Below are 19,068 nucleotides of genomic sequence, written 5' to 3'. Positions count from 1 at the left end.
TTAGCTGTGGAGTGTACTGCTAGCATCTGGGAGCTTAGGACAACGGCTTGAAGAAAATAAATTAAGATTGACAAAAGGGACAAGAGACTTTAGAGACTATAGGGCATTGTATAATGTGTCAGATGCATTCCAGGGAATTAAGACTGAAGTAGCGACAAAACATATTTTAATGCTTACGATATATCTGGGCAAAAACATGATGTGTTTACATTGCTCCACAGGCACGCATGTCGAGAAAAGAGACCAAAAAGACAGATGAATGCACTTTTGGAGTCCTGTATGCCCTCCCTTGGATAGCGGACAATGGAATATGAAAGGGGGAAGGTAGCAGTGTGTGGGCATTTTGAGGATATGTAAGTTTTAAGATGTGCCTTGGACGCAGTGAGATGGAAGGGTTTAGGGAGGAAAAGTTAGAGTTTTGGATCGATACAACTGCCTAAAGTGAGCGGGGTTTGTTTTGAGGGGAGTAGGATAAAGATGCCAAAGTTTGAGAAATACAGTACTCTTGGAGGGTTTTACAAAGTCAACTACATTTGGAGAACAAGTTTGAAAAACATTATTTCTACTTACCTTCCACATTGCAATACAAAATGCTACTTTTAGATTTTCCCTGCTCTCAAATTCTCACTTGTGTACCTGCCTGACAGAGCAGATCTGCATTCTAACCACAGAGAACACAAGCTGCAACACAGGGGAAATCTGCTGAGTTGTTATTTTAAAAAATACATTTAATTTCTTGTCCTCAATTTTGTGTGCATTCCACAATGTGAAAGGTACTTATGGCTCACATGGTTTCTACGTATTTCTACAAAAGTAATCCTTTATTTAAAAACAAAGCAACACATTGGAACCAAAATAAACAAGTGTCCAATTTTGATTTTCACAAAGCTGCGAAAAAAAAGTTGGCTTAAAATGTATATATTATAATGTCAAAAGCGAGGCAGGGAAGAAATTGCATTTATATACCATCTTTAACAACCTCAAAATGTCCCCAACTGCTTCACTGTCTGAGAATCTTGGGGAAGCCCTGTTTCTGCTCTTCTGGCTGATTATCAACAATAATCTCAAATATTGTGACTCATTGTTTGATAACCATTTTGTTAACACAATCTGTGATCCACTTTGGTTAAGGGCAACTAAGAGGTGTCCTGATGGGTAACTGCAGTTTAGGCCTTCATCAAACAAATTGTGAGAGGGTTAAACTTGAGCAGGAATTTAGTAGAATGTGTAAGCACACTATGTAAGAAGTGAGAAAGAATGCCTCACCAATATTCTGTAGACCCAGAGAAGGGACAGAGAGAACAACGGCATCTTGAATCCCAGACAAGTATCTGGTTGCCAATGTGATAGCTTTTCTCAGTTGGCATTGGTTACACTGATCATAGAAAGCTTAAGATCATGAGGGTTTTAACCTGGCTTGGGCACCTTGTGTAATTGGCCAACTCAAATGTAGTAAAGCTGGATGTAATTGATCTCTATAGCCTTTTTTATGGAAAGCAAGTCTATGAGGAGATTCCCAAACATTCCCTAAGATCTCCTTGCACAGATTTTACATAACACGTTGACTGATGCAATGGTACATGAGCATGATTAAGCAATATGTAATAAGAGATCACAATTCTATCCTGACTGCACTCGTAATGCTCATTGTTCAGACATGAGCATTTGTCAAGTCTTACTTACACAAATAAAATATCAACACTGTCGCCCATCAGGATTGTCACTTCAAATCACTTGGAAACTCGAGTTTGAGGAGTTAAAGAGATAATTCTCTTAAATATCTGGAATTCCTACATCAATGAAGTATTTTTCCTGCATAGTCACAGTTATGGATAATGTGACAGTTAATTTATGCCACAACCAACAATGAGGTAATAAGAGAACTCCTCCATTATTCTTCAGCCAATGACACAGGATCTTTCACATCCACTTGAAAGGGCAAAGACTGAGTTTGATGTCTCATTCACTGGCCTGATGTTTGGTCAATTAGGACATGGACTTGCACTTATTGTACTGGCCTTCAATAATGCAGTGATTCAACAGTGCATACCACTAGAGTTGACAAGAATGTATGCAGTTCAAATCAGAATCTAGTCATCAGCACAACTGCAAAAGGTATCCTCTTCATGATTAACACAATGTGTCATAATAAAAAGTTATTCAGATTTCTGTGAGTTTAAATATTTTTTTCCAGCATAAGCTTATATCTGAAATTTTTTCTTTTATTCTTAGAAGCTTCTTTGTTGGGCATTTTGTCTTGCCGTTGATTATTGACGATATTTTGGGTTTCCTGTTGTGATTTTTTCTGTTTTTCTGTCAAAATGTAAACAGAGATTAGATTTGAGCATCTCAATAACAGAAGCACTTTGTTTAATTATTATTCATTTTGGCTCAAAATACACAAAGTTAACAACACACACTGCATTCTATAACATAGTTTTTATATGCCTACTAAACTATGTAAGTTGGCTAGGTAATATCATCACCAGGGAGTCTCTGGTGAAGCGCTGTTGGTGTGTCCCACCAGAGACTCTCACTGATAATGTTACTGAATAGGGTGATGAAACATCTGAAAACAAATCTTCAAGCTCAGCGAGCAAACTTAGAGACTTATCATCAGCCTGAACTACAAATCTTCTCAAAAAGTGCTAATGACTATTAAATGTGTAGCTTTAGAACAAAAAAAACAATAATACAATTGTTTTATTTCTGTTAAATGTTATGTTGGAATTTTATTGCAGGGTATTTATGGTATTGGCACATACATTTTAAATATTCTATCATCTGAAACATCCTTCCTGTGTTTACTCAGTCAGAATTTTATCTGTTTCTATGAGGTACCCTTCAATGTTTTAAACTTCAGCAAACAGTCATAACTGGTCCAGTCTCTCCTCAGGAGAAAGTGAGGACTGCAGATGTTGGAGATCAGAGCTGAAAAATGTGTTGCTGGAAAAGCGCAGCAGGTCAGGCAGCATCAAAGGAGCAGGAGAATCGACGTTTCAGGTATAAGCCCTTCTTCAGGAATCTTCAGTCTCTCCTCATACAATCAGGGCAAAAGTGAGGACTGCAGATGCTGGAAATCAGAGTTTAGATCAGAGTGGTGCTGGAAAAGCACAGCAGGTCAGGCAGCATCCGAGGAGCAGGAAGATTGACGCTTTGGGCAAAAGCCCTACATCTCCTCAAACATCAGCCCTGCCATCCCAGGTAAGCCTGGTAAGCCTTCATTGTGTTCCCTCCATAGCCAGAACGTACACCCTCAGATAAGGAGATCAAAACTGCACATAAAACTCCATGTGTAGTCTCATAAAATTGCAGCAAGACATCCCTGCTCCTGTACTCGAATCCTCTCACTATGGAGGCCAAAGTTTCCACTGTATTTATCACTGATTGCTGCATCTGCAAGTGACTGGTGTACAAGGACACAATGCAACTCCCCCTTTCCCATTCTATTGCCATTCAGGTAATAAGCTGCCTTCCTGTTTTTAACCACCAAGTCCACATTATAGTTCAGCTGCCATGCATGTATCCACTCATTGAACTTGTCAAAAGTCACACTGAAAAATGTCAGCATCCTTTTCACATTTCATCTCTCCCTTGCAGCTTAGCGTCATGATCAAACATTTACTTCCCTCATCATTGCGTTCAATTCTAGTCACCACCAGTAAGGACGTGGAAGCTTTGGGGAGGGTGCAGAAGTGGTTTACGAGGATGGCTGCTTGGATTAGAGGCTATAAGGAGAGGCTAGAAAAACTCGGGTTATTGTCTCAGAAGCAGCAGAGGCTGAGGGGAGACTTGGTAGAAGTCTATAAAATTATGAGATGCATAGATAGTATTGACCTTCAGAATTTTTTCAAAATGTCTAATACTAGGGGGCACACACTTAAGGTGAGAGGGAGAAAGTTCAAAGGAGATGTGAGGGGCAAGGTTTTTAAACAGAGATAGGAGGAGTCTGGAACACACTGCCAGGAATGGTGGTGGTGTCAGATACGAAAGGGTGTTTAAGGGACTGTTAGATAAGCACATGAATATGTGAGGAATGGACGGATAAGGACCAAGAGTAGGCAGAGGGATTAGTTTAATTTGGTATCATGTTCAGCAAAACATCATGGGTCAAAGGGCCTGTTCCTGTGCTGTACTGTTTTGTGTTCTATTAATGTGTTGGCAATAGCTGGGATCTAGTCATTGGTTGCCACTCAGAAAATTATGTTCTGATTCCTACTCTTTGCTTTCCATCCAACTTCCAGGGCACTAACCCCCCCCCCCCCCCCCCCCCATCCCCACCAAATCCTATACATTTTACTTTTAGTTACTAATCTCTTATGTTAGACCTTATTAAAAGCCTTCTGAAGTCCAAATACACGAGATCCATTGGCTCTCCCTTATCAATTCAACTAATTCCGGTAGATTTTATTCACTACAATTTCCTATTTGAAATCCATGCTGACTCAAATAGTGTCACTGTGTTCCAAGTGTTCGGCTATTGAGCCTCTTCGAATGAACCCTAGCATTTTCCTTACTATCAGTGTCAGACTAACCAGTCTTGCAATACCTTGCAAGAACTGTAACAAACATTACATTGGACAAACAGGTGGAAAACTAGCCACCAGGATACATGAACATCACCTAGCCACAAAAAAGACATGACCCACTCTCACTAATATCCTTACATACAAATGAGGAAGGACACCACTTCAACTGGGACAACACATCCACCCCAGGATAAACCAGAGACATGCACGAGAATTCCTAGAAGCATGACATTCCAACTGGAACTCTATCAACAAACACATTGAATTGGATCCCATTTATCACCCCCTGAGGAAAAAAAACAAGGAATGGCAACACCACAGGAAATGACATCAACAACCCAAGGAAACCTAAACACAAATGGAAAGCAGGCCATACCACCAGTCTTCATCTGAAGGCTTACTGATTATGTTACCTAGTATGGTGACGAAATGTCTGAAAATGAACCATCCAGCTCAGCAAGCAAACCTACATCCATAACCAATCTATAATTCCGAGGTTTCTCTCTACCTCACTTTTTAAACAATGGGGTTATGTTAGCTACACTCCAATCCATAGGAACTTTTCCAGAGTGTCAGAATTTTGAAAGATTCCAATGTATCCATTATTTCTCGTGCCATTTCTTCAAGTACTCTGAAATGATGATTATCCAGCCCTGGGGATTTCTTGGGGGCCAGATAATCCAATTTAATTCAATCAATATCCCTACTAATTCTGATTTCCTTCATTTACCGAGTGGTCTCCAACATTTTTGGGAGATTATTTGTGTCCTCCTTTGTGAAGGTGGATCCAAAAGTACATATTGGAACTACTCTGCCTTATTTGTTTCTGATGATAACGTTCTCTGGCTTCTGACTGTAAGCGACCTACATTTGTCTTCATTAATCTCTTTCTCTTCACATGCCTATAGAAGCTTTTACCATCAGTTTATATGCTCCCTGCCAACTTACTCTTGTACTCTATTTTGCCCCTCTTCATCAATCCTTCCTCAGACTTTTCTAAAATCTGAACAGCTTCCAATTCTCAAAACCTGTGGATTTTTCTGGCTAATTTGTCTGCCCTTTTCTTGGATCTAAAATTATCCCTAATTATCCTGTTAGCTGTAGTCAGGCCACTTTTCCTGTTTTATTTCAGTCCCATTCCTCCATGCTCCATGTACTCTTTACATGCTGCCATAGCCCATCCACCATTATCCCTTTAAATAACATTCCACAATTTATCAGTTAGTTTGTGCCTCATATCATTCTGATTAAGGAACTTATCTCAGAATCAATGACATCACTCTCCCTTAAAGGAACAATTCGATCATATTATAGTCATTCTCCCCCGAGAAGTCTTGCACATCTTGATTGCCAATTAGGTCTTTCTCACTACTCAACACCCAGTCTGCGATGGTCTTTTCTCCAGTTGGTTCCTCAACATACTGATCCAGAAAACCATTATGGACACATCCCAGGAATTCCACTATGGCAATGTTACTAATTTGATTTGCCCAATCTGTATGCAATTGCAACATGTCATGGAGTCATAGAGATGTACAGCATGGAAACAGACCATTCGGTCAAACTAGTCCATGCCGAACAGATATCCCAACCCAATCTAGTCCCGTTTGCCAGCACTTGGCCTGTATCCCTCCAAACACTTCCTATTTATATAATCATCCAGATGTCTTTTAAACATTGTAATTGTACCAGTCTCCATCACTTCCTCTGGCAGCTCATTCCATACATGCACCACCCTTTGTGTGAAAATGTTGCCCCTTAGGTTCTTTTTATATCTTTCTCCTCTCACCCTAAACCTATGCCCTCTAGTTCTGGACTCCCCAACCCCAGGGAAAAGGCTTTGTCTATTTGTCCTATCCATGCCCCTCATGATTTTCTCAACCTCTAGAAGGTCACCTCTCAGCCTCTGACGCTCCAGGGAAAACAGCCCCAGCCTGTTCAGCCTCTTCCTATAGCTCAAATCCTCCAACCCTAGCAACATCCTTGTAAATCTTTTCTAAGCCCCTTCAGGTTTCACAACATCCTTCAGATAGGAAGGAGATCAGAATTGCATGCAATATTCCAAAAGTGGCCTAACCAATGTCCTGTACAGCCGCAACATAACCTCCAACTCCTATACGCATTCTTCACTATCCTATCTACCTACAACTCTACTTTCAAGGAGCTATGAACCTGCACTCCAAAGTCTCTTTGTTCAGCAACACTCCCTAGGACCTTACTATTAAGTGTATAAGTCCTGCTAAGATTTGCTTTCCCAAAATGCAGCACCTCACATTTATCTAAATGTAAAAGACATCTGGATGGATAACCGAATAGGAAGGGTTTAGATGGATCTGGGCAAAATGCTGCCAAATGGAACTAGATCAACCACTATTGGAGGAAGTTGATGGTCTAGTGGTATTACTGAGAGACTATTAATCCAAAGACCCAGGTAATATTCTGGGGACCTAGGTTCGAATCCTGCCATGGCAGATCGAGGAGTTTGAATTCAATAATTACCTGGAAGTAAGGAGTTAACGGTGACCATGAAATCATTGATGATTGTTGAGAAAAGCCCATCTAGTTCATTATTACCCTTTCGGGCTGGAAATCTGCCGTCCTTACCTGGTCTGGCCGACATGTGACTCCAGACCCACAGTAATATGGCTGACTCTTAAATGCCCTCTGGGCACTTAAGCATGGGCAATAAATGCTACTTTAGCCAATGATGCCCACATCTCATGAACAAATAAAAAAAACAGTTTAAGATATCTGGTTGACATGGATAAGTTGGAACAAAAGATCTATTTCCATGCTATATCGCTCTATGGCTCTATAAAGTCACCCACAGTTACAGCTGTACCTTTACTGCTTGTGTCTCTAATTTCTTGAATAATGTCTTCTCCAATGTGGCCACTACAGTTAATAGTCTATATATATCCCCCACTAATGACTGAGTTTGCTCAAAAGGTTTCTGGTTAACTGGTGTTTCTGATCAATTGGTTTTGAAATGGAGCACTGTAGTGAAATCAATTATGCAAACCTCTCAAATGTGATGGATAGGGTGGGGCAATGGGTGTTGTCTATTTGGACTTAATTAAAGCTATTGCCAACATCCCTCATGGTACACTGCTCCAGAAGATTAAGTCACATGGGCTTCACAGTGAGTTGGTAAGTTGGATATAAAATTGGCTTGGTCATAGAAGACAGAAGGTGGTTACGGAGGAGTGATTTTCTGACTGGAAGTCTGTGACCAGTCGTGTTCCACAAGGATCAGTGCTGGGACCCCTATTATTTGTAATACTTATAAATGATTTTGGATAAAAATGTAGATAGTTTGATTAGTTAATTTGCAGATGACGTGAGAATTGGTGGAATTGTGGATAATGAGGAATATTGTCAAAAGATTCAGCACAATTTAGATCAGTTAGAAAACTGGGCAGAGAATGGCAAATGGAGTTGGAAAAACTTGTATTGTTTTCACTCGAGTACTAGAAGTTGATAGGTCACCTGATAGAAGTATATAAAATTATTAGAGACATGGATAGTCAGGGTCATCTTATCCCCAGGGTGGAAATGTCAAATACAAAGGGGCACAGGTTTAAAGTGAGAGGGGGCAAATATAAAGGAGATGTGTGGGACAAGTATGTTTTTGAAAGCAGTGGGTGATAGGTGCCTGGACTATGCTGCCAAGGCAGATGGTAGAAGCAGATACGATAGCAATGTTTAACAAGCAGTTAGACAGACAGATGAACACGCAGAAAAATAGGATTGAGACCAATTGCAGGCAGATGGGATTAATTTAGAATGGTATCATGGTCAGGAGAGACATGGTGGGCCAAACAGTCCACCCTGTGCTCTATTCTATGTTCTATGGAAGAGCACAGAAGCTCAACCCTAGAAAATTTCCAGGAAAGACCAGAATCTATAACTGAGTTTTAGCCCTAACTGCATTTCCAACTCATTTTAAATTATATGCAGGGTTAAACTATTGTCACATATTTAAGAATGCTGCCAAGTAAAAATGTGATGCATCTTATAAAATGCAATTGTACTTGATAAAGGCCTAGAAATTTAGAGGCAATTTGGGAGCATACATAAGTTGACACTGGAAACACGAGAAGTTTTGTAGTCATGTAGATGGATATACTCATGGGATTAATAACTTTTAATATAGTAATTAACAAATTGTTTCAACGTGTCCAAGCAAGGAAGTCTCAGTGGGGAATGAAGAGGTGTGTGGGTAGTAACCACACTAAATGTTCAGATTACTTTATTGAATCATAAGACACTAAAATACCAACTGGAGAGATCAGCTGATTCAAAGTCGGGGTGAAAATTGCTGGGACAATATCACAGTGAAAATACTGTTTATTCTTGGGATGATCAAGCAAAGATTTTTGTCACTCGGGCATTAGTTAAGTCAGCATAGCAAGTTAAGACTGGAACAGCATGTAAACCAGACCAGTTCATGTGACTGATTAAACACAAAAGGAACAGTTGCAACTCTACTAGACTTTCATGATCACGTTTCACTTTTCCAAATTACAACAGTTATCAATTTGTCACAAAAAAATAAAAACACCTCTGGTCTACTAGTGAAGTACCATAATTGTACAATATTATGAGAAGAAAAAAAATGAAGAATTAATAATTGTTAAAACAGGCAATGACTAGGTTGTGCCTGATTAGGAAAGAAAGTGAATTGTAATGGTGGATAAAGATCAATAAAGCCAATCAGCACAGTAGATAGCCTCAATATACAGAGGAAATAAGGAGTTTAATTATCGGAGTACAAATCATGAAAGGTTATCTGGCGACAGGTTTAGCTATTGATCAGTCCCCATCTGGCAAATGGTGTGCATTTACTGTCACCATATCATAGGAAGGATATAACTTCCCTTGAGAGAATACAGAAGTGAGTAACAGATGTTTCCGAGTAACAAGAATTGAAGTTTAAAAAAAATGTAAACACATTGACTTTTTCTCTTCAGGGATAAAAAGAAGGCTTCAAGGAGATATTTAAAAAAAAATGATGTGAATTGACCAAATTGATCTGGGATAGTGCTTACGTAAAATAAAAAGGAAAATTAGGGGAAACATTCTTCCAAGAGGAAATAACACTGTGAAATAAAGAAAGAATTGTGTTTAAAAACACCTCAAATCACTAAGTACCACAAGTAAAAGGTAGGGAAATGTTACCCCTATTTGCTGTTTGCAATGAGGTGGACCAGAAATATCTTTTCTTTTTTTTACAGTGTTGGTTAAAAAGGAAACATTCATCTTCAAAAGAACTGTCCTTCTCTAAATAATGTCATAGGATTTATATTTTCCACCTGTACCATTAGGAGTGTAATATCACATCTAAAGGATAAATACTGAGACTGAGGCTGTTGGCAGTATGGTGCAGCAAGGTACAGAGCTGTGACCACAGCTGTTCACAGTCTATAGCTATTATTTGGATGTGAGAACCACAAATTTGTTGAGGACTCAAAACTAGGTGGGAATCCAAGTTGTAAGAAGAATGCAAGGAGGCTTCAAGGGAACTCAGATAGACTATGTTAATAGGCAAGAACAGAGCAGATGACATGAGTGTGAAGTTATTCACTGGTTAGAAAAAAACACCTCTTAAATGGTGAGAGCTTGAGAAGTGATGATGTCTAAAGGAACCTTGGGTATCCCTACTCATGAGTTATTAAAAGCTAAAATGCAGGTATAGCAAGCAATTAGGAAGGCAAATTGTATGTCAACCTTCACCTCAAGTGGATTTGAGTCTGTAATCATGCAGGGTCTAGGTAGGACCTCACCTGTGTACAGTTTTGTCTCTTCATCCAAAGGAAGATATATTTGGCTTTGAAGGAGTTCAATGGAGGTTTACCAGCTAATCACTTGGATGGTGGGACTATTTTACATGGAGACACTGAGGAAATAAGCCTGTATTCCCTAGAATTGCAAAGAATAAGAAGCGATTTCATTGAAGTTTACAGAACTCTTACAGGATGTGACAAATTTGACATGGATAGAAGGGTTTTCCTGCCTGAAATATCAAGGACCATGTCACATGGTCTTAGACTAAAGGGTCGGCCATTGCAGACGAGATGAGAAAGACTTTTTTTCCAATCAAAGAGGTGAATATCTGAAATTCTCTATCCCAGAGGGCTGTGGAAACTCAATTATCAAGTATGTTTGAAGATAGAAATCAATATAATTTCTAGATATGAATGGCATCAAAGGATAATACAGGAAGTATAAATGAGCAGCCATTATCTAACTGAATGGTGGTACAGTCTCAAAAGGTTCAGAGGCATTTTTCTGTTCGTATGTTTCTACATTCCAAATGGTATAAAGTTTGACAAGTAGCACTTCCTGAATACTGCATTGGGCCCTCAGCCAAGAATATAGAGGGATTTTTTAATTCCACATTCCCAGGCTCATTCATCAGGAGCTGAAATGTGGGCAGACGAGATATGCAGCGTTCTTGCCATTAATTTCCTAGAAGCCCAAAGTTGGGAAATATCTTTCAGTTCTCAACTAAGGCTTGAGCCCATGACCTTCTCAATCAAATTAAAAGTGACACGTTGAAGACGGGGGAAACAAATCGTATAAATTGATTTAAGAGACAATTAGATGAATTTCCAGAGACAATAGCAGTAGATGCAATGCTAAGACAGCTAGGTTTAAAGGCATGTTTGCCTCACAAAGCAAAATATTCCTCTGCTGTGGCATAAAGACCCAGAGCAAAGTATTTAATCCCATTAAATATTGCATCCTTAACATCATATAAAGGTATCTAAATCTATTTAGATGTAAGAAAACTGAGACTAATTTGATAAAACATGATGTGACCAAATCTTACTGACATACCTTTTGATGATCACAACTACATCTCAATGTTTTTTCAGTTCGCTTGGATAAGATTATTATCTCCTGATTAAAGTCAAAGTTATATTGCTTAGAAATATAAAGCACCGAACACGTCAAGCGGTGGACTGAGGGAATTTCCTAAAATGAAGCACAATTTTGAATATATTAACAATAAGTGTTTAACACTATGTAAATGAATGGGAAATAGAATATTATCAAATGGTGTGATTACTCTGCTGTTTATCTGAACTCAATACTGTAGAGCTTTAATTATTGCATCACAAGATATTTGGATGAAGACTATCCTTAAGTCCACATTGTGCTTATTCTTCTGGAACACTAATTTTATCATCTTTATTGTAACATTTGGCTTTTTCTATCATGAATGCAGAGCCAAACACAATTGCTGGGAAAAAATTCAAGCTCTCAATCAACATCTATGTCCGTTGTTTGACAACTGTACTGATGTTCTGTGTTTCAAGGATAATTTTTTTTCAAGTATTTTGCAGGTATACACAAGGTGTTAAACTGAAGAACTCCAGTGACAACCAGAATTGCATAGAGTATTTCAGCTAGTAGAATCAAAAATTGAAACACTTCACTTAAGGATCCTATGAGAGGGTGTGAGTAACAAACAATCTACATAGCTGCCTTAAGCAATTACACAACTGTGAGAGTTTCAATCTTCTTATAAGTTTCATCCAAATGCAACAGGAAGTTAGAGCTAAATATTCTGACATTACCTTATTTAAATACTTCAAACTGACTGACAGAAGATGGCATCCACACAGCAATGAAAATTGAGAAGCACTAATTGTAAGTTCAATAAGTCCATCTGAAAATATATCTAGATTCTTAATTTCGATTCATAATTTTGTTGGTAGTAGGATTATTATCTTTCAACATTAAACTCTAATTACTTAGACAAGCTTTCTCAATATTAAACTAAAAGTTTTAAGTACACAAAGGGGCAATGATTGGTCATATTTGCAGTGATTTGTTTATTGAGATTAGACTGAAAATGTGATTCATATGCAACACTTGAAATCAACTTACCTTTCCATTAAGGCAAGGAAAAGGATTTGATTTCTGTGGTTTTCTGCAGTTGTTGTTATTACTTTTGGTAGCCAAAAGTTCTAACTGAAGAAAAAGAGATATTTAATGAAAATTACTGTAGCAGTTGCAGTAATTATAACAAGCTAAATTCATATAATTGTTTTGTTCCTTACCAAGTGTTGCAAATCTTGAAATATAACATTCTGGAAGTCATTCATTACTTCAGTCATATTTAAGTTTTTGTTCTTACAAGGAAGTGCAATGTTTGGGATCAGAAGAATCATCAGGGGAGGTATACCAAGGATACACCTAAAGAAAACTGAATTACAGTAAAAAGCATTCAAAATGTGATTGCAGCCTTGTTGAATAGTTAACATTTTGTTATGCGCACGCTTTTTTGTCACACTGAATATACGTGCAAGCTGTTAAACATTGACACAATTAGCTATATTAATCTTGAAAAACCAAATACCTCAAACTATACATTGGCACCAGATGAACTCTGACAGAGTATATGAAAATAATTGTGGGGAGAATTAAAACTGAAGAACATAAAATCTTTGGATGCAACTCAAATCAGTGATTTCTTTTGTGTTATGTTGATATGATCATTTTCCTAGAATGTAATAATGCAGATAGAGACTGTTATGAAAAGGAACCAGTGGGCTTAAAAAGGAAAAAACATGTTGTATGATACTCAGTGGAAATTACCATTGCTGACCCCTACAATATCAACATCCTGTGGGTTATCATTGACCAGAAAATAAACTTATAGCCAAATACAGTGACTAAATGAATATGCCTGAGCCTTGGAATCCTGCAGCAAGTATTTCACCTCCTGCCCCTATCTACTAAGCACAAGTCAGGATTTGACATCCCACTTGTCTAGACGAGAGCAGCTCCAACAATACTCACGAAGCTTGACACCATCCAAGGGAAAGCAGTCTACTTGATTGGCACCATGTCCATAAACAGCCGCTCCCTCTACCACCGACCCTCAGTAGCAGTAGTATGTGCCATCTACAAGACGTACTACAAAAAGTCACCAAGGCTTCTTGCACGGCACAAACCAAAACCATAATCACTATCTAGAAGAGCATGGGAACACCATCAAAAGCAAGCTCCCTCCAAGTCATTCACCATCCCGACTTTGAAGGATATTTGCTTTCCTTCACTCTTGCTCAGTCAAAATCGAGGAAGCCCCTCCCTGACAGCATTGTTTTTCTTTCACTTCGAGGCTGCATTGTGGGTCTACACCAAATGGATTGCGGCTGTCCAGGAAGGCATCTTCAAGGAGAATTAGGGATGAGTAATAAATGCTAGTCTGGCTAGCAAAGTCCGCGTCCCCTGAATGAATAAGAAAAGAAGCAACACATGTTTATCACTAATCTTTGTCAGCACTTTGGTTTCTAATTAATCAATTATATCATTAGTTCATCTAACTTGGTAACAACGTGCAGCAGCACAGCAGAAATGAAGGAAAGAATACTTTGCTCATACTTCTCTAGTCTATACTTTTGTGATGGAGTAAATGGGTAACCTGCAAATGAAGCTTCAAATCTATTGTGCTTCTACCAATACTACCTTAATCTGCACAGGGGCTGTCCACCTCAAGCACATGATGTTATTTCCATCAGGTTCACTTGAGCTGGCATCACCATTAGAGAATATATTGTAGGGCTATTGTGATGCAGTGGTAGTATCCATAATCTCTGAGCTAGGAGGCCTGAGTTTAAGTCCCATCTTGCTCCTGTTTTATGGAGTAGCTTCTCTGAACAGGCTGATTCCAATATATTTAGAAAGTAGATTCATCATTAGCCGTTATCTGGTATAATGACTGTGACACACTCACTTGAACATGCCACTTCACAAATTTAAAACTCTGATAATAACATTGTTTTCTTTACCAAAATATCAAATGGAAATGTTGTCAGGGGCAACCATGGGTTTACTGAACTGCTCAATTAATGACTGGATACAACAATGGGACTCAGTCTACTAACTAGCTCGGTGAACGTTACGAAGAGCTAGTCCATTTGCCGGCACATGGCTTTGGTGGCATGGTTGTAGTGTCCCTGCCTCTGAGTAAGGAGGTCTGATTCAAGTCCCACCAGAGGGGTATCCTACCATCTCTAAATAAGCTAACTTTTAATGAAAATGAAAATAAAACTCACTGCAGTTGTGATATCTGCTGCTGACTCTAATATGATTAATACATATCAAGACATCTTTTTACAGAACATACTGAGGAAATCCAAGGATACAGCCTTCCTAAATGGAGTGCTAGAATACAGCTAAATGTCATTAGACTAATAATCCAGAACCAGGTTGATTTTCTGAGAATGTGTTTTCGAATCTCACCACGTTAGAAGGTGATGTTTGAATTCAGTAAACTTTGACATAAAAAGCAAGATTAATAGCAACCATGTAATCTCTGTTGATTGTCATAAATAAAACCACCTACTTGCATCATATGGCTCTTGTGGCCTCCTCTATATTGGGGAGACAGGCTGCCTACTTGCGGAACGTTTCAGAGAACATCTCTGGGACACCCGGACCAACCAACCCAACCATCCCATGGCTGAACACTTTAACTCCCCCTCCCACTCCACCAAGGCCATGCAGGTCCTTGGCCTCCTCCTTCGCCAGACTATGGCAACACGCATTCCCAATGCCCCTCCCCCAAGACCCTCCTCCCCACCTTTTATCTTAGCCTGCTTGGCACACCCTCCTCATTCTTGAAGAAGGGCTTATGCCCGAAACATCGATTCTCCTGCTCCTTGGATGCTGCCTGACCTGCTGCAGTTTCCAGCAACACATTTTTCAGCTCTGAGGCAGAAGGCCTGGATTCAAGTCCCACTTGTTCTGACATCTTTGAACAGGCTAATTAAAAATATCTATGAAAATCTCCTTCTTAATTGTGTTATATCATGGTGCACTTTTGAATTTATCATTCAACGTATCCCAGTCGTCCAGTAAAGAATCATCTGCAGAAATTCAGTTAAAGATGTCAGTCTTTAAATAGTCAAAACAATTCCTGGAAGCAGATGATGGGAAAGAGCAACTCAGTGAATTTTAATCCAATATTGGGGCGTCAAGCATTCTTCTAAAAGAACCATAATTATTACATGGATGCTAAAGTAATTTCCACTTCCAACCTCAAGATCACTCAAGTATTTTATTTAATTATATCTGATATTAGTTTTCACCCATGCTTTACTCTGAAGCCCTTTCAAATATTAATTTCTTCACAAATGTAGTATCAACATAATATGTACGTGAACAAAATTATTATCTTCCCTGTGACAGGTGATTAGCTCATTGGCCTGAAGCCTCAGTATGTCTCTCTACATTCCTTTCCAATAAAAGGGTTATATTTGCTTCTTTTCAGTCTAATGGAATCTTTCCCAAATCTAGCAATTTTGAAAAATTAAATCCAAGTATCTCACCACCTCAGACTAATGATATAAATCCCCACAATGGCGAGTGGTGAAATTTGAATTCAAGAAAAGCCTGCAATAAAACAGAACTCGAGCAGAAAGTGAGGACTGCAGATGCTGGAGATCAGAGCTGAAAATGTGTTGCTGGAAAAGCGCAGCAGGTCAGGCAGCATCCAAGGAACAGGAGAATCGACGTTTCGGGCATAAGCAGGGATAAAACAGAACTCACCAATGACAAATATGAAATCAGTGTAGTTTGCTGCCAAAAAGAAACACATATCTGGTCCACTAATGGCCTTTGGGGAAAGAAATCTGCAATCCTATCTGTCCTGGTCGATATGCGACTCCAGGCATATAGCAATGTGGCTGACATGCAAATACCTTCTGGATAATTAAGAATAGAAATAAATGCTGCCCTAGTCAATGACATCCATATCTCATGAATGAATACCTTTTCACAAAACAGGTTTTAAGACCCTAGGTAAAATCTACTAGTACACAGGGATTTATAAGCATCCAGCTCCAACAACTTATTTAATGTTACTTCTCTGATAACTATAATTTTCTTAAGTTCATTCCTCCTTTTCATTTCCTGAGTTCTGGAAGATTACTTGTATCCTCTGTAGTGAAGACCAGTGCAAAATACCTTATCAATTCATCAGCCATCTTCTTATTTTCGATATGTTCACCAAATTCACTTTGTAATGGGCCAACATTCATTTTGTTAATTATTTTCTTTATTATCAATAGAAACTCAATATCTGACTTTATACTTCCGGCTAGCTTTCTCTCATACTATTTCCTTACAGTCATAGAGACATACAGCTTGGAAATAGGCCCTTTAGTCCAACTTGTCCATGCCAAACAGGTATCCTATCTACTCCTATTTGCCAGTATTTGGCCCATATTCCTAAACCCTTCCTATTCATATACTCATCCAGATTCCTTTTAACTACTGTAATTATACCAGCCTTCACCACTTCCTTCACCACCCTCTGCATGAAAAGATGCCCCTTTAAACCCTTTTAAATCTTTCCCCTCTCACCTTAAACATATGTCCTCTAGTTTAGGATACCCCCATCCTGGGAAAAAAAAACCTTGTGTATTTACCTCATGATTTAAAAACCCTCTATAAAGGTCACCCCTCAGCTCTGACACTCCAGGGAAATTAGCCCCTACCTATTCAAATCTCTCCCTATAGCTCAAATCCTCCAACCCTGGCAACATCTTTGTAATTTGTTTCTGAACCCTTTCAAATTTCACATCCTTCTCATAGGAAGGAGACCAGAATTGCACGTAGTGGTCCAATAGTGGCCTAACCAATGTCCTGTACAGCCACAACATGACCACACAACTCCAGTACTCAATACCCTGACAAGTAAAGGAAAGCATACCAAACACCTTCTTCACTATCCTATCTATCTGCAACTCTACTTTCAAGGAGCTATGAACCTGCACTCCAAGGCCTCTTTGTTCAGCAATACTCCCCAGTGTATAAGTCCTTCTTAATGCTTTCATCATTTTTTGTTTTATTTTAATATATTCTATGTTCTGACCTATCATCCATCTTTATGCAATTGTGATTTATTTCCTTTAAATTTGATACAATCTTTACCTTTTTTTATTTATAGATGCTGTGTCATTCCTTTGGAATTTTTTTTCTCATTAGAATACATCTATTGTTAATTCTAAATATCCTCTTAAATGTGTGTCACTGCATCGCTGTTGATTTATCCCTTTACTGCCATGTCAATTCACTCAAGCAAGCTCGGCTTTCCTGTCCACACATAATGGCCTTTATTCAAGTTTAAAATTCTAGTCTTGGGCCCATTCTTCTCTTCCTCAAAGTGAATGTAAAATTCAATTATATTAAATTACTTACAGTGACGAAACAGGCCCTTCAGCCCAACAAGTCCACACCAACCCACCACCCACGCTGACCTATTCCCCTACGCCTAACACTACGTGCAATTTTAGCACCTAACCTGCACATTTTTGGACTGTGGGAGGAAACCAGAGCAAACCCACACAGACACGGGGAGAATGTGCAAACTCCACACAGTCAGTCGCCTGAGGCAGGAATTGAACCTGGGTCTCTCACGCTGTGAGGCAGCAGTGCTAACCACTGTGCCACCATGCCGCCCACAATAATCATTTCTTTTTCAGAGTGCCTTCAGTGTGAGATCATTGTCTGCTATACTGAAAGCCTGAACAAAGTTCTTCAACTCATGATTGTTCTCGATTGGATGTTAAATTCCCAGATGTGATGGGATGAAGTGGCTACCCTTCTTTAATTACCCATCCTATTAGTTGATTGCAACAAGATTAATTTCAAAGGAAGTCCCTTCCCATGTGGATACCTTTCTCTCACCTCACACAATCATATGTTATAAAAAGAGTCAATTTAACCAGGCTTCCTTGAGTTCACACAAGATGAGAATATTTGTTACTAAACTGGAGAAGGATTAGTAATGCCACACATATTCATACAGATTAGAAATAATATTAGAAACAAAAGGATAAAAGCTTTCAAAAAAAATTGTCTCGGAATTATTTGCGAAGCCAATAGTTAAATAATGGAGGTTATTGATAGCAGTGACCTTAATAATTGAATGTTTGTCACATGATCAGCTTGCAGATCAGTTGAAATTCTATAGATCAGACAAGATTCTATAAATCAGACTCCTTTCAATCATTCCTGAAGAAGGTCTTATGCCCGAAACGTCGATTCTCTTGCTTCTTGGATGCTGCCTGACCGGCTGCGCTTTTCCAGCAACACATTTTTCAGCTCCTTTCAATCCTTATTGGGTTCAAGATTATAGAGAGCCTTTTTTTACCCTGTTTCTCTCTTGGTCTGGCTGCTAGCTAACTACTAGCATTCTCGTTCACAGAGTGAGAGAAGTCTGTTTGCCTGCAACAAAGGAGAGACTAGGGGATAGTCTTTGACTGCAAACGTTACAGCATGATTAAGATCAAATCCATGTTAATACACATGAAAATACTAAGTCCAATGAGCACACTCCAGTAGAGTTGAAACTAGCTTTATAAACTCTCTGCTGGTCAGAGTCACACCTGGCACATAGGTAGATTTTCGTGTTTGTTGAAGGTCAGTTATTAGATTAGATTAGATTAGATTAGATTACTTACAGTGTGGAAACAGGCCCTTCGGCCCAACAAGTCCACACCGACCCGCCGAAGCG

The 19,068-nt window shown here is 39.0% G+C and overlaps 1 protein-coding gene across 6 annotated transcripts in view; it reads right to left on the bottom strand.

Annotated features, from left to right (window-relative positions):
- Positions 1-710: 710 nt before the first annotated feature.
- LOC122549378 overlaps positions 711-19,068 on the bottom strand; it is a 22,897-nt gene continuing 4,539 nt past the window's right edge. The window contains exons 1-6 of one of the 6 annotated variants that reach the window (XM_043689111.1): positions 18,469-18,699; positions 13,344-13,775; positions 12,602-12,747; positions 12,429-12,512; positions 11,373-11,510; positions 711-2,313 (exon numbers count right to left, since the gene is read on the bottom strand). In XM_043689111.1, coding sequence (XP_043545046.1) covers positions 2,161-2,313; positions 11,373-11,510; positions 12,429-12,512; positions 12,602-12,712 — 486 coding nt within the window. In that variant the 5' untranslated portion in view covers positions 12,713-12,747; positions 13,344-13,775; positions 18,469-18,699 and the 3' untranslated portion in view covers positions 711-2,160. Of the gene's footprint in view, positions 2,314-9,819; positions 10,452-11,372; positions 11,511-12,428; positions 12,513-12,601; positions 12,748-13,343; positions 13,776-18,468; positions 18,700-19,068 lie in introns of those variants that run through there. The other 5 variants (XM_043689110.1, XM_043689112.1, XM_043689107.1 and 2 more) reach the window with 5 other exon arrangements.

This window comes from Chiloscyllium plagiosum, chromosome 4, assembly GCF_004010195.1.
Source record: "Chiloscyllium plagiosum isolate BGI_BamShark_2017 chromosome 4, ASM401019v2, whole genome shotgun sequence".
NCBI lineage: Eukaryota > Metazoa > Chordata > Chondrichthyes > Orectolobiformes > Hemiscylliidae > Chiloscyllium > Chiloscyllium plagiosum.
Note: the sequence above shows the minus strand (reverse complement) of the source record. Positions and strands in the feature narration are given on the sequence as shown.